This window comes from Anser anser, assembly GCF_964211835.1.
Source record: "Anser anser genome assembly, chromosome: 12".
NCBI classification, from domain to species: domain Eukaryota; kingdom Metazoa; phylum Chordata; class Aves; order Anseriformes; family Anatidae; genus Anser; species Anser anser.
In genome coordinates, this window is record NC_139733.1 from 12,236,764 (window position 1) to 12,262,032 (window position 25,269).

At 40.3% G+C, this 25,269-nt stretch overlaps 2 protein-coding genes across 4 annotated transcripts in view; one reads left to right on the forward strand and one right to left on the reverse strand.

Moving 5' to 3' along the window:
- The window catches only part of EEFSEC (eukaryotic elongation factor, selenocysteine-tRNA specific), a 163,727-nt gene that overhangs the window by 128,495 nt on the left and 9,963 nt on the right, over positions 1-25,269 (reverse strand). Inside the window, exon 1 of one of the 3 annotated variants that reach the window (XM_083795366.1) lies at positions 1,240-1,383. The exons of 1 other annotated variant lie outside the window; for it this stretch is intronic. Coding sequence is in view for 1 of the 2 variants with exons in the window: in XM_083795369.1 (XP_083651495.1) it covers positions 614-875 (262 nt within the window). In the remaining variant the exon portion in view is untranslated. Of the gene's footprint in view, positions 1-613; positions 1,141-1,239; positions 1,384-25,269 lie in introns of those variants that run through there. One more of the 3 variants, XM_083795369.1, reaches the window with a different exon arrangement.
- RUVBL1 (RuvB like AAA ATPase 1) lies at positions 1,600-18,700 on the forward strand. The gene is made up of 11 exons (XM_083795393.1): positions 1,600-1,796; positions 2,423-2,509; positions 3,139-3,271; positions 7,208-7,359; positions 8,678-8,767; positions 9,614-9,763; positions 11,034-11,097; positions 12,314-12,512; positions 14,473-14,575; positions 17,711-17,802; positions 18,127-18,700. The coding sequence occupies exons 1-11, from the start codon at positions 1,656-1,658 to the stop codon at positions 18,284-18,286; spliced, it is 1,371 nt and encodes a 456-aa protein (XP_083651519.1). The 5' UTR covers positions 1,600-1,655; the 3' UTR covers positions 18,287-18,700.

The following is a 25,269-nucleotide window of genomic DNA, read 5'->3' on the forward strand; positions in this document are numbered from 1 at the left end:
CCTGAACTTTCTGCTAACAATATCGCTGCCTCCAGAGCTCTTCGAAGACTTGCTAATTATTCCTTCAGAACTGGCAGAAACTTGAACTCTGACCAGACATACCCACAACACTTGCAGCAGCCCAATACACTAGAGAAATCAAAGTTGTATATTTGCTCTTTTACAAAAAAATGTCTACAGTTCAGTACATATTAGGCATTTGTATTCTGTGACTAATATGACCCTGAAAGGACGTATAGAATCCAAAAGTATACATGCTTTTTTAATTATTTAAAGGATAGCTTGTATTTATTGGATTCAAAAATTCCTAGCTAAAACAGTTGTCTAAGTGGATACCCTTACAAAGGTGTTGAACTACATGTGTGCACAATTATATTGTAATTACAATTTTAAGCTAGATTATGTAAATATAAACTGACAGAACAAGTTAGCAGAAAAAGAAAAAAACAAATAGCAAAGTCTTTGCTGAATGACACATATCAAAACTAACGGAAGCTGTTGGACCGAAAGGGAACGAACAGCACATATAGTGCTCACCAGGCTTCTGCAGCCTCAGCCACTACACCCACCCTTCCCAAAAGCCCCCCTCTATTTTGTATCATCGCACAACTACCTTTGTAATTCTGCCTGGCAGCTGGTAGCAGAGCTGAGACAGCCGCATCCCCTTGCACAAACAGGCCTGCATCATGCTCTGTTAGTCTGTTAACCCTGGGCATCACAGATGCGGCAACAGCTTTATCATCATACACGATGCGTTGGTGGGAAGAGTCCCCTCTTTTCGGGGAATAATCCCTGTATCTACAAGGACAAGTCAGTAGAACAGCCAGCTCTGAGGTCCTCTGAGATTTCACACACGTGTTCTCCATCTCAAGCATTTAAGCATCATACAGAAGGTGCAACAGGTGAACCACAGGCCATAGGATGGCACAGGTGCGAGAGCCATGGGGGAGTTCTGTGAGGGCACGAAGCTGACTGCTGAGGAGATGAAGTTTATTCCTCAAATCAGTAGCCCCAAGCTCAGGAGGAAGCTATTAGATCATATGTACAGCGTACATATAGCATACTGGAAGTCAAATTAAAGCCTCAGATGTTTACATAAGTACCTTAGCCATACAAAATGGAGTTATTTATCTGTTACACATGTAACTGAAAGAATTTGGCAAAATACACTCGGGGGTAAAAGCCTGCCCTTGCTACTTCCAGGACCCGTACCTAGAAACCCCTCACGGGAAGCCTCACCTCAGCTCTGTGAGCTGCACTCGCTGCCGGCTGGGGCAGCCCGCGCCCTCAGCGGGGGCACAAGACCACCGGGAGCAAACCGGACCTCCCCGTGGCGAGGAGAGAAGCAGCGCCCCCAGCCCTCACCCAGAGCCGGGCCACGACCCCCGGGCGAGGAGGAGCCGCCTCACCCCCTCTCCCCGGCCCGCCTCCCCCCGGGCCCCGCGCGCCGCCGGCCCCTCACAGCGGCGCACCGGGAAGCGCCGAGGCGGACGCTAAACCCCAACGCACCCCCCTGGCTGCGACGGGCATTCACCTCAGCCAATCAGCACCGAGAGCGGCGGCAGGCGGACCAATGGCGGCGGCGGGGCGGGCCGAGGCGGCCGGGCGCCTTGGCAACGGGCGGGCCGCGTGCGGCGGGGAGGCGCAGAGTCGCCATGAAGATCGAGGAGGTGAAGAGCACGTCCAAGACGCAGCGCATCGCCGCCCACAGCCATGTCAAGGGGCTGGGGCTGGACGAGAGCGGCACCGCCAAGCCGGCGGGGGCCGGGCTGGTGGGGCAGGAGAACGCGAGGGAGGTGAGTGGGGGGGGGGTGAGGCCCCCATCCTGGCTCCTCCTGAGCCGAGGGGAGGCCGGGCGGCAGCCCCCGGCCGGCCTCTGGGTTTTGTCGCCCTGCGGCTCTGCGCTTTTGGCTCCGGGGCACTCCGGGCTCCTCCTCGATCGCCCTGCGGTGGCTGCGGTCTTGTGAGCCTTAAGCCTAAGAATTAAGGTGCCAGAGGCAGTAAAAACGCGCCAACAGCCAGAGATGCGCTGCAGGTGGGGTTTGGGGCTTCCTTTTCAGCTCTGCATCCGGCCCTCGGGTGGTGCTTTAGCGAATTGTTCCGAAGGCCCAAACCGCGTTTCTTGCTTTATTTTTATATACTTTGATACATGCCTGCAGCGCGGAGAGGGGGAAAGGATGCAGTGCTCTGAAGTTTGAGTTTTGCTGTCTTTGATTATTATTTTTTCAGCGTGCTAGATAAAATAACTGCGGGAAGTATTTTTTTATGATCTTGCCTCTATTTTGTATGCATAAAATTGAAATCCTCTTTATTTTAATAGGTTCACATGACCTAATTTTTCTTAATGCTTCTACTGTTACTGAAATGAAAAATATTACAGCAATATTGTTATTAACAATGTAAATACTTATTTAACCTATAGGCTTGCGGGGTTATAGTGGAATTAATCAAAAGCAAGAAAATGGCTGGTAGAGCTGTATTGTTGGCAGGACCTCCTGGAACTGGCAAGGTATTATTTTCCTTATTTATACAGAATAAAGTATTCCAAAATCTATTTTAACTTTATTTCTTGTCCAAACCATTTTGGGGTAGTGGTTACATATTGTTTTCATTTACTGGATTTTCTTTTTCATTAAAGTATTGATGTGTTTCCCCACTTTATGTTTTGATTTTTGCTATGTCATTAACGTTGACTGTATCCACTGGTGTGTTCAGGCATCATTAGCATGAAGACACCCTGTGTAGGTTATAAACACATAGGTGGTGTGATTTCTTAAGAAGAGGCTTCAAAATCAATTTTAGTATAACAACCTAGATAGTTTTTGCTTTGTTTATTTTTTTCACTTGTCCTATTTCAGGCTCCGGGTATTTGTATCAGATGTTAAATTCAAATATTTGTATTGTTCCATTAAGGTGTTTTATATATCTTTGGTAAATGTCACTTAATGTCTGTCTAATTTGTTTTGTGGAGGAGGGAGCTTGTTATGTGTGAGAAATATCTGTCAGGCAGAACAGATCTAATACTGGTAGTTGATAGATGGAAAGTGATACGATAAGGAAAGTTAACTCTGTGCAGAAAGAATTCTGTGTTCATCCTTACACAAATTAAATGCATAATTTCTTTTTCTATTTTATAAGACTGCTTTGGCTTTAGCTATTGCTCAGGAACTAGGCAGTAAAGTTCCCTTTTGTCCTATGGTTGGAAGTGAAGTCTATTCCACTGAGATCAAGAAAACAGAAGTTCTAATGGAAAACTTCCGACGGGCAATTGGTAAGTTTCAGAAAAGCAGAATAATTAAATATTTGCATGATACTTACTTGGTTGTTTTTTTTCCAGTCATCTGAAAAGGAGGATTTTCTCAGTGGTCAAGGTGGTTTCCAGATCATGGTGTATGTTCTTTTTTTCAGTGTTGATCTTAATTTGCTGAATCTCTTCCCACACTTAGTGGAGTCGGTAAGGCTCTCTAGATATAAACCATAATTTAATGGTTGTGTCCCACAGTTATTTTGGTTTACTCTGCTTCCCCAGAGTCTATTCTCGTCCTCCAGGTCCATCTCCTTTTGCCCTTGGCTGCATAAATATGAAAGAAAACTTATTTTTAGTTTCTTACGTTAGCAGAAATAGACAGCAAAATGGTCTCTCCTTTTTTATTTTAGTGATTTTATGCTATTAAGCGAACAGCCTTCTTCAGGGACTCCCAAATGGCAGTGTTAGCCTGACTTAGTGTAACAGTGAGCCCATAGGAAATTCTGTGCCAGCAAAATAAATACCTTATAAATAAAATAATAAATAAATACCTTAATATCTTCCTCAATTATCTTCCTCAATTCTAGAGTGCTTGTACAAGCTCAATGCAAATTTAACCAATTTACAACACAACCTTACTAAGTATCTAAAATCTCTTAGGTGATCTTTGCTGACAGCTGATAAATGCAGTTAAAGCGGCCCTTGTTTGTATGAGGATTGCCTGAAGATAGCCTAACCAAAACACTAGACATATTAACAGTTAATTTTCCTGGTTTCTGTACCATGTTTCCCCTCTGACTTCATCAGAGTATTTGATGGCAGTGAAGATGTCTCTCAGCTCTGCAACCAAACAAAAGTAGTCCATTGACTCTTACAAGAAAGCAACTTTCAGTAGTCTCTGGTCTTCTAGTTACCGTGAGTCTGGCAGGGCCTGAGGGAGGGAAGCCAGAGGCTGAGTAGTCTGCAATATTTCCTTGATGTGATGAAGTTCCCTGTCAGAGGTTCAGAAACTTGAACCAACAGATGAAACTTCTGCCATCCATGTTGTCATTTGTAGAGATAGCAATATTTTAACTCTCTCAGGTTAACAGCCAGATACATTGTCAGTGCCCTGCATTCCCTGAATGTCAGTAGAGAGACACTTCTAAACAAATATTGGTGTTAATGAAAGATGGAACTTCTTTTATTCCTTTGTGTTGAATTCTCTGTCACATTTTCATAACACAACCTTTATTGAATGTTTTTATCAGTGTAAAAAGAATATTTTAAAGGAGTAGTATCCATTGTTTTTCAAAATGGAACACTTTCCAGTCATGTTTAAATCTCAGTTAGGTTTTAGATCCCCTGCCTGGTAAATAAATACTTTAAAAGGGTGCATGTTCTAAAAAAGGATTTTGTATGCGCAATGCACTGTTAGCCGTGACTATGTGCAAGAAAAAAAAATCAACTCATATCAATCAATACCTGATTTTTTTTTTATCTTTTGTATACCTTACTAGCAGGTTCTATATATATCATCTATTGCTCCTATTACGCATTTTACTTTCAGTAGGTTTGGACACCTCAATTTATAAAAATTATCAGGGATGTTAACACTAGTTTCTTTTTTTTTTTTCTCCTTGGAAACAAGAGAATCTGACATGTTTCAACACATCACTGTACGAGGAAAAGGACAATTCAGAGTTTTCAGAATTTTTGTTGAGAGTCATTTAATAACAGACTTGACATTCTCTAACGGCCAGACACTGTTTAGTGTATAGCAGATAGATTATTGTATGTAAGAAACAAAAATATAGAGTGGGAAATGAGAACATGGAATTGTACAGGTTTTAAAAACAAAAACCACTTCAGCTGAGAGGGATTAATATCATGTAAAGCTTATTAGCAGCTGGCAAGGATGATGACAGTAGCTAATGTTACAAGCTCAGTAACGAATAACTACTGGAATAGCCCCTTGAACAGCATGTCCATTCCCTGTATCTCCAAATTGTAGCTGTCAGTAAATCGAACAAGCATTGTTTAAGTTTATACATAGAGTGCTACTGAGCCCAAACATGAACCATTCTACAACTTTCTTCTTAGATTCATGCTTCAGATTTGTAAGTAGATGTCTCTGTTTAAGTTAGAGCTCATTTAAGAGTGAAATTCATAGTTGATAAATGCAAGTTGATTTGAAAACAAAAGATAGTCAGCAAATTCAGAACATGATTACCTTTGCTTAGATGATGTTAAACTGTAAATATTTTCTATGGACACATCTATGTGAACACATCAGTTTAAATTAGAGGCATGCTTTTGAAACAAGTCTCTGGGTTATCTTTGCTGGCTCAGCTCTGATTTGTGTTGTGGAGCAGACTCTGAGCATGTGAATCTGCTTCTTTTCAGACAAAGTGAAACTGGAAGATGTACTTTAGGAACATACAAAACTTACCGCAAGCATGAATGGCTTGCAAGTTGTGGGAGCAGAATAGTGCTTGTGCTGAAAGTTTAAAAACAAAGCAAAAAGGAAAAACAAGCCTGTGAATGTCCATTTCTCACCACCAACAGTTTTGCAATACAGTTTCCCATATTACTTCACATTCCTTGCATATGTAACCTATGGGATACAGCCTTGTCTAGGACAATTTTATAACTCAAAGGTTTATTATTTTTTTGTGCGATGGTTTGACATACCAGAAAAACATGTTAAAAATTAACTTTGTATAGAACTTCTTATATAGTGCTAAATAAGAGAAAGCAAATACTTCATACCAAGAAATTATCACGTCCACAAATAACCTATTTCTCACATTTCAAATCCTATCCTTGATTTGGGTCCAGTAGAGGGAGACAGACTCATATTTGTCAGTTCTTTCTATTTCCCTATCAGCAACTCAAGATTACTGGTGAAGTGTCTGATCTATTTCAAAGTAAAATGAAAAGTTGAGGAACAAGGAAAGTTTTATAAAGTCCTAATAGCCTCAGACTGGGCAGGATGACTTCCTTATATCTTGTTACAGCCCATTCATTATTTTTGGTATGGCATATGTGTCTCATAAAATACTTTATAGAGTCTCTTCAGATGTGGGTTCTTTGAACTTTTATGTAGTTAGAACATCTGCATAATTGTAGTGGTGGTGATGACAGTGCTTTTTCTTTGGGACAGTCTAACCGTAAACTCTTCAGCTCCGTATTATTTATCAGTTTAAAACAACTGTTAGTCCATTACAATAGTTGTGACAAGAATACAAGATACTCAGATACTGTGATGATTTCTTAACTATCTGAAAAACAGCAAAGTAAGGATGTCAATGTCACCTCTTTTGAAATAGTTTTAAGTTTGCATTATAACAAATCCTGTTAAACTTTACCTAGCTCACCTTCTGCTATTAACTTGACAAATATTTTACATGATACGTTAAGCTTTTCTTAATTTCATGAGGTTCTAACATACCTGTTAATCAATTTATTTTTAACTTAGTTGCTAAAATTTAAATTTTTTTACTTATTTTTCTCCTCTTTCCTGACTTAGCAGAACTTTTCTGATAGTATGAAAATTATGTAAAACTCCTAGTTACATTGGTGTCACTGATCTTTAGTTTCAGAATTTTGATGATTTTTTTTTTATCTTTAATGTAGGGCAGCAAATCTGCTCTGTGAGGGGAGGTAAAAGAGAGAGGATACTGACATTTGCTTCAAGAACTAGTAATAAGGGGCAGAAAGAAAACAATTTTAGAGTTTATTAAACTGCTTTTCAAGTCAGAACTTGGGCTGAGCTTTCCCTCTCATTACCCAGGATGAGTATTCTCATTTTCTATTGAGGAAGAGAATTATAACTGATCTTTCAACTTCTGAAAATAAAAAAAAATCCCATTAAACGTAATGAACCCTGATGATATGTTAAAATTTGTTGGCATTAGTGCAGCAGACTCTTGAGTGTTTACGGCCATTGATTTGTCTATTCCAAACAATTTCTTGCAGGATTGAGGATTAAAGAGACCAAGGAGGTTTATGAAGGAGAAGTTACAGAACTAACTCCATGTGAGACTGAAAATCCTATGGGGGGTTACGGCAAAACCATCAGCCATGTAATTATAGGACTCAAAACTGCAAAGGGAACCAAACAGTTGAAGGTATGTACAGTAGAGTCTCAAAAATTTCCTTAAGAATTTCATACCTGCGTTTTTGTTTTTAGCAGTTCTTATTTGTATTTTAAGCTCTTGATCCCCATTTGTGTAGAATAATGATGCCAGGAGACTGTTTGCTAGACAACTTTATCCTACTCCTGAGGATGTATGTTTATCTGCTCTTTGTAGAGATTATTTAGTTGTTAGTCTTTTCTCCTACCCATTGAAATGAGGGGTAATCCCATCACTCAATCAACAGTTCCTGTTATTTTTCTGTTTGGCAACAACCACTCATGCATGTTCAAGTGCGCTAAAGGAGAGTTTAGCACGAAGAGATTCTGATGCAGTTTTGCAGCATTACTAGCATCACAGAAAAAATGGGCGTAGCTGAGAATCTGAGCTGTGACCTGCCTCAGTCTACCATGTGCTCACACTGACTGTAGTTGTAACTTGGTGTTCATGACAGCGAATGTACAAGAAAACTCTTCTTTGTTTTTTGTTATCCTGATGCGCAATTGAATTTTTGAGGATGGTTTTGGGAAATTTTGCCTGCTTCAGTATAGATTGTTCTTTCTGTCACATCCCTTCTTTCTATGTGTGGAGATATGCTCTAGTGAATATGTGATAGAGAACTAGAAATTGAGCTGGTATGTTGCCAGCTCAGACCCACTTTCCCTTTGTTTTCTTGTACAAGTCTCTGTCCATATTGTGTAATTTCCCTGTCAGTTAGAGTGTGAGAGAACTGAATGCTGTCTCTGTTGTTAAGCATCATCTTCCGTTTGTTCGCTCTGAAAACAAGAAAATGTAGAGCAAAAATGAATAAATATGTACTAAGAGAAACAATAGCATCTAACGTATTCCATATCCGCTCACCTTCACCCAGCTCCACAGAGGATGCAGACTCAAGAGATCAAGTAGCATAAGCCAGTGCAATAGCCATTTTTTTGATAAAAGCATTGCTAGAAAGCAAGTGAAGTACCACATCCTAGGTATAAACATATTGTCACATTACACAAAGGCATACTTCGTTACTGCAATCATTATCATTGTGTTTTTGGCTCTTAACGTCACTTTCTTTAGACAGGTATTTTTATGTAAGAAAGTAAGTTTTGTGTGTCTTCTTTCAGATTTTACAATAGAGACTAAGTTGTACTCTACCATTACTCCAGGTCTTACAGCTTTATAAAATCCTATGAGGTATTTCGGGGGGGTGGAGTTGCAGTTTAATTTTGCCTGATAGGAGTGAGCTTTAGTCTAAGCTTCTTTTCCTCCATTACCATAACAATATGGAACTGTTTTGACCAACCGTGATGTTTGTCTCCAGCTGGACCCAAGCATATTTGAAAGCTTGCAGAAGGAACGAGTGGAAACTGGTGATGTTATTTATATTGAAGCAAACAGCGGAGCCGTCAAGGTAAGATAAAAGTTCTGCATTTTTATGTAGGTGGATGTATTCTTGCAGGTCTTTCTCTGCCTTTGTTAAAAAGCTCTCCAATTTGTTAAGCTTAATTGACATGAAATGGTTACGTGAATGTTTTAATAAGAGCCCAGTGTTTTCCTTATCTATAAAGAAAAATATCTCTTGCACTGAAAGAGCATGGTCATCTGGTTCACAATTGAGGTCATCTGGCAAGGAAGCTATCACTGATGCTACCTGGATGAGTTTTCTTTTCTGTAAGATCAAAACATCTTTAAGGGAAGGGGGGAAAAAACCAAGCAACTTTAGTCATTTTCAGGCTGACATGTGCAGCGTATTTAATCTTTCTTTTATCGCTCTGGTATTTTCTCCACAAGATATATACATGTAGAAGGGAATACTGCATTAGTTAGCATTCTCTTCATATCTGATTTAGAAAGTAGTGTACAGCGATACTTGCTGTTTAATGGATGAGCATAATATTTTGTATCATATAATAAATCACCCACCTACAAAGGAGTCTTGAACAGTTCTCCCAATCTCTAGCTAATCTGCTGGATTTGTCCTTTAGCAAGAATTGCATACAGTTAAAAGAAGAGGGGAGAGAGAGAGGAGTGAAATATTCTTATTGCTAAAATATCAGGTGCATTTCACCAGAGTTTTTGAGCTTTGATCAGTAGATACAGTATGCCTGTTGCTAAAGCAGGGAGTGGGATGTCTGAATTGTCTGACGCTTTTCAGTACTGGGACTGTGAACCAAGCCCTTTATCAAGTTTATGTCACTCAAGTTTTGGCACTGAAACCAATTCTATACCTGGGTTTTTCTTCTTTGCCTTTCTGCAGAGGCAAGGCAGGTGTGATACCTATGCTACGGAATTCGACCTTGAAGCCGAAGAGTATGTTCCCTTGCCAAAGGGTGATGTGCACAAGAAAAAGGAAATTATTCAGGATGTCACCCTGCATGACTTGGATGTGGCCAACGCTCGACCTCAGGTACCTGACTCCACAGATAAAGTTTTTACAGAAAAAATATTTTACATAGATTTGATGGCTTTTAAAATAATCAAGGGGATGCAGAAAACCTTGAGATATCCTAAATTACCTTCAATAGGAAGAGCAGTAGGTGTTATCTTGAAGGCCACTCTACCTCTCCTCTCTGTTTGCAGAGAGGTCCTACTACAGTTGGCTGCCTCTTTGGCCCTTCCGTCCAGGTCAAAGAGGCGGTTGCTAGGTTAGGATTCACTTAGGAGTATTTGTCAGAGGAACTTCCACATAGATATTTGGGATCTGCTACCTTCACAGTTAAAGCATAATCTAGACCTGCCTCTCTCCTTCCACATACCACTGTGCCCCATCCACTGCAAAAAAAGCTGAATGGGCTGCTCCTCTTGACCAGAGAAAAAGATTACATCTTTCTCTCTATAAGGAGAGATGTGAGGTAGCAGCAGCCAGATCTGCATAATTTTATTTATTGAAAGTCATGAACACAGATTAATTTCTTCTCTGTAGCTATGGCTTTGTGGCCATGAAATAGAAATTGCAAGCACTATGATAAATGATCACAAAGTATTTTTGACTTTGCTGTAGATTCTGTTAATGTCCCTGCTTCCTTCAGAAATATTTCATAACCTCTCATTAAACTTTCTTGTGGTTTTCACTAGAGTTCTGAATGCGCTTCAGCAAAAAAAATGAAAATGGAACTACTCTTTACTGTATCTTAACATAGACTCGGTATTGAGGAAACTCCATCTGTCATAAAAGCCACTGTGTTTAAAGGCTCACACTCCTGTGTTTTGATTCTACAACCCCTTAACCTACTCCACTTCAAAGTAATCATCCTTTTTTTCCCAACAAAATCATTTACCTGATGAAATCGAAGAATTAAAAAGTGTTAAAACTCAGCATAATTGTGTTGATAGGTTGAACAGTTACAGTGCACACAGGCCATCACAAGTCTCTGTGTTCCGTGATGATGTTTTCAGTTCTTAATCAGCTTCTGTTAAAAAAGGATATCTCATTTTGATTTTTTATGCACTCCAAATAAGCAAGGCTAAAGAAAGAGTGAGGAGATGGATAATTAATCTGTTAGAATACCACTGTGATAAAGTTACCTACCCTTTGGCAAGTTATCAACCACTGATGAAATAAAGTATCAGGTTAAGTGTAAGAAACAACTTCTTTAACCAGTTCCCAGTTTTTAAAATTCTCATTGTTTGTGTTCACTAGAAGACTTCATAGTTGATCTGTAACTTTCTTTTCCTAGGGCGGGCAAGACATCCTTTCTATGATGGGACAATTGATGAAGCCTAAGAAAACTGAAATTACCGGTATGAATCCTTCATCATATTTCCAGACCAACATAACCTATATGTTTGCTAGTTCGAAAAAAACTAAAAATCATGTTATTCACATGACATCTCTAATGATGAAAGCCTTCAAAATATTTATTCAAAAATATTCAGATTTCAGAGAGCAGTGATAAAACTGCCACAATTGCAATAGCTGGAAAGAGTACCAACATGTTATTGGTTCACATACATAGTTTCAAACTACATACTGTACTCTGCACCCATCTTCTTGGAGAGAAAGAGGTCAGAAAGGTAGTGCCATCCCCCTTCTCAAAACATTGCTCCCAGAGGGTGCATAGTTCATATTTTTCTATAGCCACACTGAGATCCAGACTGATCCCCCCCGAAATCTAAAAACCTTAGGGTGCATTTGTATGTGAAGCAACTATGCGGTGTTTCTGTGGAGCAGAAGAAAAGGTTTCTAGAGACCTTGGTTTGGTTTTGATTCCTCTATAGCAGCTGCAGTTTGACTTGATGGTCTAAGTGCACTGCTGTTTTCCTACCTACAGATCATGGAAGGAAAAAAGATCTACAGAAAGATCTACTCTCTTTTTTGCTTTGAAAGAAATGTTTCAGTAAGTGACTATATAAATTTAGATCAAAGTCGTCTTCAATATTTAACCGGAATGGTGCTCTTTTGAAGTTTTTCTTCTGTTCCAGAGGTCACTTTGCTTATTCTGAAGTCAGATTTATCCACATAACATCTTGCAGGACTTTGAGATCCAAATGTTGACAGAATTTGTATATAGCCCTATATATATATAATGCACATATAATTGTTTAAAAGAACTGTCTTGCTGAAATACAGTAGGAATATTTTATTCTTTCAGTAATGTTCTCTTCACCCATGCTTGGAAACTTGGTTAAGCTTCATGTTTTAAACTGAGGTTTGGCTGACTTTTTCTTCCTCTGACAGTGTTTCACAAGGTAAGAGAGAGAGAGAACAGACTGCTCCAGTTAAGTGCTAGAAGTTCAGGTTAGGAATAGTTTGCACAGATGTCTCTGCAATACAGGAGTGAAATCACGAATCTTAGTTTAGTCTTAAATGCCACATCATTTTGGTATCACAGAGATTTACTCTGTGGCAGTAAGAAACCAATCCATTAAAATTTCAAGGGGAATGTTACTCCAAGTCTTTCATAGAGACCTATAGCTCACTAGCAGAATAACTAACAATTTCTTTTGGTTCTTGTAGATAAACTTCGAGGAGAAATAAATAAAGTGGTAAATAAATACATTGATCAAGGCATTGCAGAGCTGGTCCCAGGTGTACTGTTTGTAGATGAGGTTCACATGTTGGATATTGAATGTTTCACGTACCTGCACCGAGCACTGGAATCTTCTATTTCCCCCATTGTCATCTTTGCTTCCAATCGAGGAAACTGTGTTATCAGGTATGTCTAAAGTTGAATTTTCCAGTATCATCAGTCCATAAACCATGGAGTGAGCTATGTCAGCAGAGTTTGTGATCTTTGAAGGCTTTTGTCTCAGATACTGACATCTGCAGTAGCATCCTGCGTAGGTTGCAAGCTGCATTAGTGCTCCAGAACTGCTCATGAGCTTCATGAGGGGAAAAGCACTTCACGCCAGACTGACTTAAATAAAGCAGAATGGAATCTTTCCTTTTCTCTAACAGCCTCTGAATTGTCTGTTTCCTGGGTGTTCCGTTACACTTAGCTTTCTCTTTGGATACCTCAACACATTTCTTGCTTGTGCATTAGGGACATTGAAAGCACTAGAGCTACAAATCTCTAATATTGTTTCCTGCTTCTGGATAACTTCACTTGTTTGCTATCCTTGTTGCATCAGACTTCAGCTTCCTGTTCTTACTGTTAAAGCGTATCACAGTTCAGCCTCTCTCCACTCTCCATTCTTTCCTAGTATATTTGTCTGGATTTTTGTTTCTCCAGCTTTGCCAACTAACTTATTTTTCATCTCCACTCCAATTTGTGCCTCTGCTTCAGTATTTTGCACCCACACAATGCATTCTTTGCATTTTCAGTAGAAGTGCTCTCCTCTTTGAGATTCTTCCTGAAGTTTTACTGCTAATTTGTGGTCTAGGTCAAATTATGTCTAAACAAGCTGTCATTAGCAATGATTGCTACTCTTTAAATTGATTTAATTCAGCTGTGTAACCAGCTATTCCTTTCACTCTTAGTGGCTCATCTGGTATTAATCTTTCTTTGTTTGCATTGCTTAGAAGTTAAGGTGATAAGCTCTTCAGAAATGTTTGAGGTGGATGTTGCAGTGCTCTTTTTACAAAGGCATGAAAAGGCTGTCTCGTAAAAATAGAACAAACAGCGCTGTCAGCATGGACTGACAGGAACATGTCATTTAAGAAAGGAAGTTTTCCATATAATAGTTGTATCAAGTATTGGTAAACTAAATCCCTTAAAAGCAAGGTCTTCACTGTAACAACTGTCTCACATAGCTGGTGAAGCTCTGATTCACCTATTGGTGGCTCTTAAAAAGGAAAGAATTAATTGTAGCTGAGTTTTAAACTCATAAGAGAATTGATTGATTCAGAAGAAACAACACCATCTATTCAAGAGTGCAGCAGGAGATGATTGCAGGGCATTTTGATTTGTCTCCCATAGAAGACTGCAACAAAAGATGAAATGCTTAAAGGTTGGCACTGAATTTAGAACTGTAGTTGTCTTACCAGCACTTTACCATTTTCACCTGTGATCTCCATAGGTCTCATGAAATGTGGCTGTCTTTCATTCTTGACTTCACAGCAATTCATGGTTGTCTTGGAAGAGCAGAGTAGATGTGCTTGTGACTTTGCTGTTGGCTGTTTTATGCCAAACAAATAAAATGGTTGAGGGTCTAGATCCTTCTCTATCCTTCATGCACAGATCTCCACCTCTTAATTTGGTGGATTGCAAGCATGTAATGTAAAACCACTGCGGTGGCTGGACGGGTGAGGGAAATACTGAACGAAGTAATGGTTTGTTCAGCAAGAGAGAATGTTCTCCCAGTTAGTGATAGTGGATATAATTTCTATTAATATTGGTGAACAACTTAATGAGTTGTTCCTCTCTGGAAGATACTTTGGAACATGAGCTAAGACTGTATTGTATAAGATGCAATGAAGAGAAACATGAAGAAAAGCACCACCTCAGACTATTTCTGAGTGACATTTTAAGAGTTCCAGAAATAGTATTTGTTTCCTTCAGGCTGTCCAGTATAAACTAGACTATTTCCTGTCTGTATCTGCAGAACGTGCCTGTATGGGAAGACATAAGAATTGGAAACTAGTGGATGTGTAGTCCACTATTACTGATTTGAGTCAAATCAAGGTAGTGAACTCAGAGCAGTAGTTGATCCATTTCTGTTTGGTTTCTCCTTTAGAGGCACAGAGGATGTAGTGTCTCCTCATGGAATACCATTGGACCTGCTGGACAGAGTGATGATTATCCGAACCATGCTGTATACACCCCAAGAAATGAAGCAGGTATAAACATTTTAAAGAGCTTCTAAGAAGTCCCTGGAATTCTAGTCTCTTGGGATAACTGCTGTGTTTCCGTATATTCTGCTGCTATAGAGCTGTTTGAATCTGTATGGTCAGCAGGGTTTGTGCCAGAAAGCTTACCACTTCCTAAATACATGCTGCTGCAGTAACCATTGAGAATAAGCCGGTTAAGACTTCGCATGCACTTTTTTGGTGGATTGCCATCCACTGATGAGTTATATTGGTAAACACCTCTAGAGCTGAAAGTGACATCTCACTTGCATGAAATGCCATGAATTGTTAGCTGACCACCTCTCTTGCACTGCTGTGCTTTCCATAGAGTTTGCAGGTTCCAGGAGATAGTTCTTTTTCTGTTGCTACGAGGTGAAGTGTTAGATTTTAGGACCAATGGTCCCACTCCTCAGGCTGTTCCTCCACATGAGAGACGAGAGAGATTACAGAACGCAACTTCATGCGCTGCATTTTTGCCTCCATGCTCTCTGTACCATAGCTTTAACCTTATCGAGTAGTTTCCTGAAACTGGAAGGAGTTTTGTGCTTCTAGTCAAGTTTGGAAATGTAAGCACAGTAAGTGTTGCAGAGATACGCTTCTGAATGCCTGGAACCTTTCCTGTGGGACCATCACAACGTATTGTGTATCGATTATAATGCTTGGGTTCCATTATGATGCACCGTGTCAAAGATCCCCCTCATTAGCGTCTCAATGCTGTGAAGTGACACAATGCAGAAGACATTACAGTTTATCATGTCAATTCTTTGTATTATTTAAGAGATAGTGTCAATGGAGGAGAGCGTTGTCACGAGATAATAGTCTCCTGCTGCTGGATAAGTGCCAAGGTGAAGCTGAGGCATTTATCGAATATAAACGTAGAGACAAAGCTTCACTTCATTTGATTTGAGGAGCTTTTTGCGTACAGCTGTTGTGAACCATGCTCGGGATGATTTTTTTGTACCTAAAAGGACACTTTAATGCTTCAAAGTACGGATAGTAATAGAAGCAGCCCAGTGATTTTAATAACACGATTATGTATTTTCTGCATACAAAACAGGTATTAAAGCATGATTTCTGCTTAGTCTGGAGATGTTAAAGACTGTTGTCTAGACTTTCCTGTATTGTATGTGAATTTTGTGCAATAAGGGTAGCAGGAATATGCACTCTGAGCTATATATAGCATGTTTAACAAAGTAATACGTATAAGTAATACTTATCTAGTGTGCTGTATTATCATGCAGATAATACACTGTTAAAGAGCTAGTTTCTGAACTGCTGATTTTTCAGAAGAGCTGGCTAAGCGTTGTGGTTTCCACCCTCCCCAGGGATGAGAGAAAAAGTGTTTACAGTAGCTTTTCCTAAAGCTAAAAATAGATACAGCTTTTTATCATAAATCATGTTCCCATAGTTAGATAATCTTATTTTCCCTTAAATTAAGGCTTTTGAATGACTTGTCTTGGGAGAGGAGGAGGAGCTGTTTATTACCCTTGAATGTAACTAAATACAGTTGAGAGGAGGAGGGGGCAAGGGAGGATAGTAAGAGGTCCATTTATTTCTCTATTTTTGCTCCCATTTTTCTTTCATGCTAGGAAGAAGTTTCCCCTGGTTATGTTTCTGTGTGAGACTCCTTGTCTTATCACAACTGATGTGCTTATCAGTGCAAGAATTGTCCTTGTACTGAAAAGTTTGTTCCTAACCAGCAGAAATCCCATTGTATAGCTCTGCTCCGAGAGAGCAAGACCCACAGTTACCTTAGTGCAACCAAAACAGGGAGAAAATGGTCCTAGGTAAATTCACTGTTATAAGAATATTCTAGTTGGATATTGTGGTAATTTTTTTTGCCTTTGTATCAGATGGAAGAGGTAATAACTGGCACATTCTGTTCATAATGTATTTCACCTGGTAAACCTTTTCCTATTTCACAGAAGCTTGTCTATATATGTATTTGCTGGGTTAATGCCTTAGACCCTGATCCTTCAGTAAGGTTCTACAGAGTTGCTAGATAAAAAGTTTTTTTAAATAGTTGTTCTTAGAGATGTGGCATTTAAGGTGTCTTGTTTCTAGCAGAAGAATAAAGTAGCAGTATTTCAATGAATAGAAAGTGATATTTGGGTGATCTATAAGATGGAAAAAGTCTTCAATTTGAAATTGCAATTTGCAGTAGCATTTCTGATATTCAGTATTATCATCTTAGCACAACTTCGTACCATTTCAAACCACTCTTTTACTCTGTTCCCTATCCTGACTCTCCTGGCGCATTTTTATGGCTTTAATTTAAACGAGTGCTTCTTGATATCTTGTTTACAAAGCTGCCAAAGTGAAAAATACCTGTATTATATGAGGCTTGCAGTTCCAGAGTTATCTCAGCACTACAACACAACATCATTATCCAGTCTGCCCCTTATCACTCAGCTGGTAATACGGACTACCGAGAGACTTGTGCCACTTTTGTTACAGCTTTATATGCTCAGGCTTATTGGTGATATCTTGCTCTCCAACTTTGTAAAGATCTTCAAATTGGTACGAGCCTGAGACTGTTCTTGAAAGATTAGATTCTTCTTAGTGATTTTTTTTCTTCTTGCAGGAATAGGTGAATCTTAGAAAGTAACTTTTTGATTTATTTTACTATCTTATTGTCAATTGAATAAAAAGTGTGTTGTGAGTTCCTAAGGGAAGAGTATTTTTTGTAGCGATTGCTGAAGAACTCTGCTGTGTAACAGCAGCAATACACTACAAAACTTGGGAACTGATGTAGCTGTCCACAAGACTCTAGCTGTCACTGCTACTTCTTGCATACTTTTCCAATTTCCTTAAGTTCTGATCTACGAACAAAATGCACAGTATATACCTCGCTAACCACACAATTATCATGAATTAGTCCAGATATGTTACTTCATCTGCCTTTTATGGTGGTCAGTTTTTCAACATTATATTTATCTATTCAAAGACTTAGAATTCCACAAATCTGTTCTAGTTCACTGGTAAATTACACAAGGATAACTCCATACCATCTCATTCTATAGCACATCCCATCTCTAAGCTGACAGGGTTTTTAGAAGCTAAGCTAAGTAGCATAACATGCTAATAGTTTGGGCTGTTACCTGACTTACTCATTCATCCCAACAGATCATAAAACTTCGTGCTCAGACAGAAGGAATTAATATTAGTGAAGAAGCTCTAAACCATTTAGGGGAAATTGGTACCAAGACAACCTTAAGGTAAGACGAACACAGTGCAATTTTCTGTTACATCTTAAGTATGACTGCTTTTAAAAACACTGTAGGATAATTCTCTCTTGGAAGTGAGACAGCCCTCTCCCATACAGTAACATGCGGTCTATTTAGAACAGTGTTGGTGTTACAAAAGACTGGTAATCCTCCTGCTTCCTTGTTTAAAGAGTGTACATGTTAGAGGATCTTAAAGATTTTTTTTTATACTGCTGATGGAGCTGTGTTTCCTGACAAATCTCCCACCCGTATGTACATTCAATTCACTAGGATGAACTGAATTGTAATTATTCGTCCATCTCTGTTTGATCACAGGTACGCTGTGCAGTTACTGACCCCAGCTAACCTGCTTGCCAAGATTAATGGGAAAGACAGCATTGAGAAGGAGCATATTGAAGAAATAAATGAACTTTTCTATGATGCCAAATCCTCAGCAAAAATCTTGGCTGATCAACAAGAGAAGTACATGAAATGAAGAGCTTATGTTAGATGCTTTGAAGTGGCTTTAACCCTTACCCAGGACTGGCTTAATTAATAAATGTTAATGGTTTGTCTCTTTTGGGACTGGAAAATATTTAAATATTGGACTGCTTTGTCAGGCCAGCATTAACTAGCAAGTGTTCCTATTTCATTGTCAACAAAAAGATTCTCTGTGATATGTGTAACATCTTAGTCTCCCTTTTATGAGTACATCTGAAATGAATAGCTCTTGACCCATCGGTTTTGTTTGTTAGATTTCATTACAGAAGAGCTCTAAGTGAGGTTGATGCTTAAGAACAGTCTATTTTCTTTAAGAATGTTTTAAAATTGTTTCCTTTTACAGATAAACATTTTTTTTGAAAAGTTTGTCTGAAGTGATTTATAATAAAATATTTCATGAATAGTGGAAGTCTGCTTATGTTTGTCCTGAGTGCTCACCTACCTAAAGAAACAGTTGAAATAAGTTAGAATTCACAAAGCAAAATATGGGTAAAGTGGATCTGCAACAAAAACAGATTTACAGCAGATGAAAGATACACTAACAGAACCTTTCTTAAGGTATCCTTCTTAAGGACTTTTGTCTAGGTCTTTTTTTATTCTCTGAAAACTGTTTTGGAAAATGCATAGATATAGAATAATTACTACCTTACTCAAAGCATTTCTTCTAGAGTACCTTATCCTTTCTTTGAGTTTTCTTAAAGCAGATTAAATAAAAATGGAAAAATATAGCTAAACATGACAAGCATTATGTTCTTTCTCCTCTTTCTTGATCAAGGGCAATCAAAAACAATTTGCAAACTAAAAATGTATTAATATTCGTATATAAACATGAAAGTTAGCAGAAAGATAAGAATAACCCAATAATTAAAGTTTGAAATTCTGTTCTGCACAGACTTTTTATGAACTTAGCCTCAGTTTCTTGTTCACAAAGCATGCTTCCTTTTCTAAAAACATGAATACATGCGTGTAACATGACTAACCTCACCTTCTTTTTAGAACCTTTAGTGATTTAAACCATTTTACGTACGCTTATTTAAGTAAGTGTAGTTCTTAGGGTAAGGAGGGAGGAGGGAAGAAATAATAGCTTGCCACAGGAGCCCAGTTTTAAATACGTTTTTCCTCTTTAGCAACTGCAAAGTTGAGAAGATAAGTTCTCTGTTAACGCCTCTTGCTCATCAAAAATGTAAGCCACATTCCTAAATGAGGAAGCTCTCTGACAAAATCAAACATAAGGCTACTCAACCTTCCACAAATCCTTCACAGAAAACCATTTGTGTTTCTCACCCTGGTCGACTCTCAGTAGTATTGCATTAGGCAGACACTGGCTATTGCATTTTTCTTTTCAATTAAAAAACACCTCTGTTGTTCTTGCTTTCCAGAGTTTTTTGTTTAAGAGTTCCTGACAGTTAGAGAAGCTAAAATGACAACCATGGTATGCATGTTTATATACTTCTCATTTACATAGCTTAATTCTTGTGTATCAGATATAAGAACGCTTCCTGGTTGAGTCTTAGAATTCTGCCTTCTAAAACCAATGCATAAACTCATCTTTTTGGGGAAGGAATCTAGCTGCTAAAAACCTCTGTCCTCACTCCCATATGCTCTAGCAGCTTGTCTCTTCCTTGTGCTGAATTGCTGTTTGTGGAAATGGCTAATGATTTTTCAGTTCAAAAAAAAAAATAAAAATGGACTGGACAGCAGAGACTTCTGGGGAAAAAAAGAGTGGAAGGAAGCTGGATAATTTGGATTTAATAATGTTTTGATCACATTCTGCTATCTCAGTCATGTAAAAACCTGTCCCATTCTTCAAAGTGAAATTCAGTACTCTGTCAGCCAACCCTAATTAGCTTTTGCACTTTAAATAATCTTATCTACTCCTTTCTGTACATCTGCAACTAAACAGCAGTGACAGAGATATTTAATGAATTATTTTTTTGTTTATCTGCAAATATTTTTGGCCAAGGAACAATCCTGCTTTCACACCTAAAAAGACCTCTCTCTTACTGAGTCCAAATGAATAAAGATTGCAAATACACCATCACACTAATTTCCAGTGTTTCTACAATATCTTTCCATTGCAGCAGGACGACGTGTTCTGGTTTTTTGTGCTATGGCACATTCGGAGGAAACCCAGTGGATTAAGCTGCTGTGCAGTCAAAAGTGAACTTTTTTCTTTTACAGTTTGAAAGTCCTTCTTGGCAGTGATGAATGTTGTTATTTAAGGTTATGAGCACCATTTTTCTTTCATTTTTTTTCCTGAAGTATCTAACTGATAAATTTAGAAAGAGGTTTGACTGAGCTCTAAATAATACTGAATGACAGAGCTGTTCAAAGTCTCAATCGGAGTTTGATGGCGTTGGTTCTTTCACTGATAAATTCTGGGCTCTGCTTGCACAGCAGCAGAAGACCTTGGGGTAGCGAAGGGTGGTGCTTCCCAGAGTACCAAAACCTTAAGACCACCGTTCCCCCTGCCAACCAGCAGCAGGAGAGTGCAGAAACTCTGTTTCTCCTTTGGCAAACCACTTATATCTTTGCTCACAAAACGTTCATTATAAAAATTCAAGCTCTGTAAAGCTGGCAGGAAACATCAGTTCTCACAAGCTGTAGAACAAGGAAGCCTCTGTAAAACTCGAGCTGGATAGCCTACCAGACCTCAGGTATCAAGCAAAGACCCAAGAAGTGAACCTTGCGCCACACACTGAAAATTAGCAGTTGCTATCCGACCCTAATTTGATAGCTGACTTCCATGACTGATGGTACCTGTCATTTGAGACCAGCTGCAGGAACAGAAGTGTACTTTTGCCAGAAAACAATATCTTAAAATACACATAGGGAAGATAAAATATAAAGAAAAAAGCAGCAGCAAGGAATCTAAATTGGCATTTTTCCCAACCCTTCAGCTGTTAGAAAAAAAAAAAGGCTTCGGCTTCATCACATAACACCATCCTTAGGTGGAGCTGGCTAGAGCTGCGGCTCCAGGGCAGAGCAGTGGCTGGTACGAAATAACCTACAGAACGGAGCAGGAGCCCTCCTAATGGTGTGCCCAGGAAGGGTACAAACCCACTGGTGTGCTCCTCACACCCTCAGTACTGCTACTGAAGGACTTGGTGCAAATTAGCTTGTGACGAGGGCCTGATTTTTCACTTCTGCTTGTGTTAATGTTTTTACGGCAGCAAGAAAGCCCCTACCTCATCTCTGCACCGGCCCTGGAGGACTCTCCCGAGCGTGCCATCTCTCTAACAGCCATTAAGTGTCTACCAAAGACATAAAGCTGTGATATAAAGGGAAAATCCTTCTACCCTAAATGGTGAGCGAATGTTTATCTAGCCTATTAAGTGACGTCCAGCTGACTTATTGGTGTCAAAGCTTTGCCCATGAAAATAGTCTTTCATATTACTGATAAAAATAGTTCTGCTGAAAGAATCACTACACCATATACAACAGCTACTGATGAAGGATCATGAGAAAAAATAGAAATACTTATTTGACAGAGCTGCCCCTTGAAGTGGGAAGGCACATACAGCAAGAAACATTCCCACCAAAAAAGTTTGGGTATTAATATTAAATGCAAAAAGACAAACCATTATTTTAATTCTTTTTGTCCTATTTTCCACAAAGGTTGCACTTCTTGCATTAATCTTCTAAGCGAAGTTTTTACGACCGATTGCCTGCACACTATGAGAAGTTTCTCCATCCATTACATGCAGGGAAACGGGCCTTGCTGTGTAGGAAAATATTTGTTACATCTTATCAGGGTGACACATAATCTAACAACAATTACAGCAAGCCCATATTTTGTACTATTTCGGTTTCAACGTGAAAAATAGTTCTAATATTAAACCTGGGCTAGGTGGGGGTTATAGTAACCAGTTGAATATTATAAGCTGTGATTTCCTCTCAGCCATGGAGTAGTGCCACGCTCAGATCCTGCTCTGAGACCGTGGACACCCATAAATCCAGTATACGTGCCTCCTATGCAGATGCCACGGTGCGTTGGCGACTGGAAGTTGATTCCCCCTCCCTGTTATATATCGAGGTCAGGCACTGTCGTGTCTTTAGTTTCCCTGTGGCTAAAAGCATCTCAAAGGCACTTAACCTTTATGAGAAAACAGGAGATGCTCTGCGAGCAGACCTGACCTGGCTAGGAGACCGCTGATGTCAAGACAAAACAAGACCCCCCACATCCTAAAACCTTTATCCTAAAACCTTTCTATCTCAAAAACTGTTCCAAGCTGCCTCAATGGAAAAGTTGAAATTTTAATTCAAAATTAAGTTAACTTTGCATTTCCTTTGGTTTTGTTACAGGGGGATTGTTTGCTTGTGTTTGTGACCACAGAACAAAGCCCAAGTTTGCAGGAAGGGCAGAGCATGACCACTAGAGCCCAGCGTCACCTACCCAGCACCCAGACCACACGTGCCCTTTCAAACCAGCTGCACCACACATCTCTCATCTGCAGCTGGAGGCGCTCCCAACGGGAGGAGGAAGGGAAAGGGACATGCAGATATCAGTCCTTCCATGTCCTGACTCCCCCGATGTGATCTGCTTGCTGCTTGGGTGTCCACACATGAGCAAACCGAGGCAGCCACAAAGGACTGCTGTGCCCGGCCAGCTCCTGAATCGGGGCAGTAAAGACCTCTTTGGGTTCACTGTTCTTGTCCAGCCTCACAGCCCAGAAGCAAATGCAAGCTTTTCCTGCCTCACATTTCACGTATTTAAAAAGAACAAATGCAAGTGCTCAGCTCCGCATTAGTTTAGGGAGCTGGGTATAAACACCAACTGGGCTCTCTGTTCGCTATCTCATCTGCTGATTGATGGCTCCACAGCCCGTGCATCACCGTGAGTATTCTAACTTCCAAGCAAACCACTAACACCCAGCAAAGAGAGCTGGGGGCAGACAAGTTTACAATGGCAGAATTCACTGACTGGAAAAAAAAAATGGATCAAATGAGCAGGCGAGGGAACAAGCAGGCTTTTTTTTTCCCCCCTTTAATCAACAAAAATTAAGAACCAATTTATTTTCCTTGTAGGTTGTTAAAAATGTTATTTGCAAGTGTTTGTTTTTAGGGTGCCAATTGAAGATTTCCAAGAGCAGAGGCCCTAACACTGCTTGCCTGACCTGCCCCTACTCTGCCCAGCAGCCCCAGCCCAGCCCCAGCAGCCAGCACAGAGCGCGACAGATTTCTGGTGTGACACCAGGCCAACGAGGAGAAAGAGGAGTGACTGCAGCACGTTTCGGATTCAGACAGCATGCTCACATCTGCCTCCACATCTGCAGCTAACGCATGCCTTCTCTTTCCTAAGGAAACAAAAACTCACGTTCCTAAGCCTGCAATGAAAAGCAGCAAACGGCACAAGCTGAGATTTTAGCCCCAGTTCTGCACGCAGCGAGAAGGGGGGGGCCCGTTCTCCCTGAAGGCGAGGACCTCTGTCTAGCCAGTGCCAGCAGGGACAAAAGCAGCGTCCCCAGCCCGTCCCCAATCCCTGGACCCAGGCACTGTCCCTGCACTTGCTAATTCTGCAGCATGCTGACCTCCCCTGGGCACCACCAGCTCCTCCTGACAGGGTGCTGCAGGCTCCTGACCATCACGGCCGTGCCTGGGGGCAGTAATTTATCCCCGGCTGCCTGTCATGCTACTTCTGTCCTGTGTTATTTTTCCCCCTCGAAAGCAATGGTGAAACCAGCAGGTATCGAGCACGTTGTCATCTCAGACCATACAACAGATTTTATTTGGCCCAGTGACATATCTAACCTCATCACCTACATTTAGGAAACTCATCTGAGCCTCAGAGCATTGTGAAAAGATGAAGCATGTGGGAAAAAAAAAAAAAAAAAGGCCATCTAGTAACCTTGTGTCCAGCCCAGCCATTCCCTTGGTTTGTTTCATGGTTATGGATGGAAGTCCGAGGTGGGCACATGGCTCCACAGACTAGGATCTCTGCACCAATGCTGCAAGAGATTGTTTTTGTCCTGGAAAGCTTCCAATCTTTACAAAGACAGTATATAGGTGTCAAATACAGAGAGCAAAAGCTCAGGTCTGTGCTGGAGAGGGAAGGCAGGTGAGAGCTCCAGCCACCCAAAGTATTTCAGGCTGGGCCAAGAAAAACTCAAGCACAGTGAAATTATATCCTGTTGTGTCACACGGAATTACTGCCCCTCTCCGGCGGGGAGAGTGGGATTGGAAACACCCCATGGGGCTAGTGTGCCTGCAGCAGTGGTAGTAACGCCGTGTGCCTTTCTGTTCCTGCCACGCGAAGAGCCAGGGAGGCGCAGGGACCATCGCTTGACGTCCCTCAGCCCCACCGATGCCCAGGAGCCGGGACAGGGCTCGAGGGCTCTGCTGTGAGCAGAGGAAGAGCTCTGTGTGCATCAGCACACGGCACGGGTGGAAGGGGTTTGCTGTACTCTGACCCTCAGTGCTCTGAGAAGCTGTAAGAGCCGGAAGATTGGTGGTGTCTGGTGGTAAGAGCAAACACTGAGTCATTTCTACGTTGCAAAAATCAACTGTGTTGAGTAGTTTCCCCATTTCATTAAGATGTTTGCAGACAGGACCAAATTGTTCATAATCATCTTAGTGGAATGGTGCTACAGCAGCCAGCTCGTAACCTGATTTCTTTAATGCGATTAAGAGACAATTTGATCCCATCTGCAAAAGCAATCAAAATACTGCAACATATGTGTGCTCTGCCATAACCATAAATACGATGCAAACATGACCTCATCTCATGTTTAAAAGTGTCTTGGCAAGGGTGACAACCTCCCTGCTTGGACTTGGTGCCGTGCCCAATTCCTCGGTGCAGTACTTCAGTCAGAATTAGCAAAAGACCAGCCGCAGTCCCAGAAAGCTCTTGGAAATCTGTTTTGGTTTACAACTGACCAAATTTGCATTACTAAGTGAACACAGGCTTCACTTGTCATGAGGCTGCTGCAGATCTACGTAGATTGAAGGACAGACTTGGTGTAACTTCAGTTTGTCCAT

Coding starts and splice junctions, on each gene's coding strand:
- RUVBL1 (XM_083795393.1), top strand. CDS start 1,656: ATGAAGATCGAGGAGGTGAAGAGCACGTCCAAGACGCAGCGCATCGCC. Junction 3,272..7,207: donor AAACTTCCGACGGGCAATTG/GTAAGTTTCAGA, acceptor AATTTCTTGCAG/GATTGAGGATTAAAGAGACC. Junction 9,764..11,033: donor TGGCCAACGCTCGACCTCAG/GTACCTGACTCC, acceptor TTCTTTTCCTAG/GGCGGGCAAGACATCCTTTC.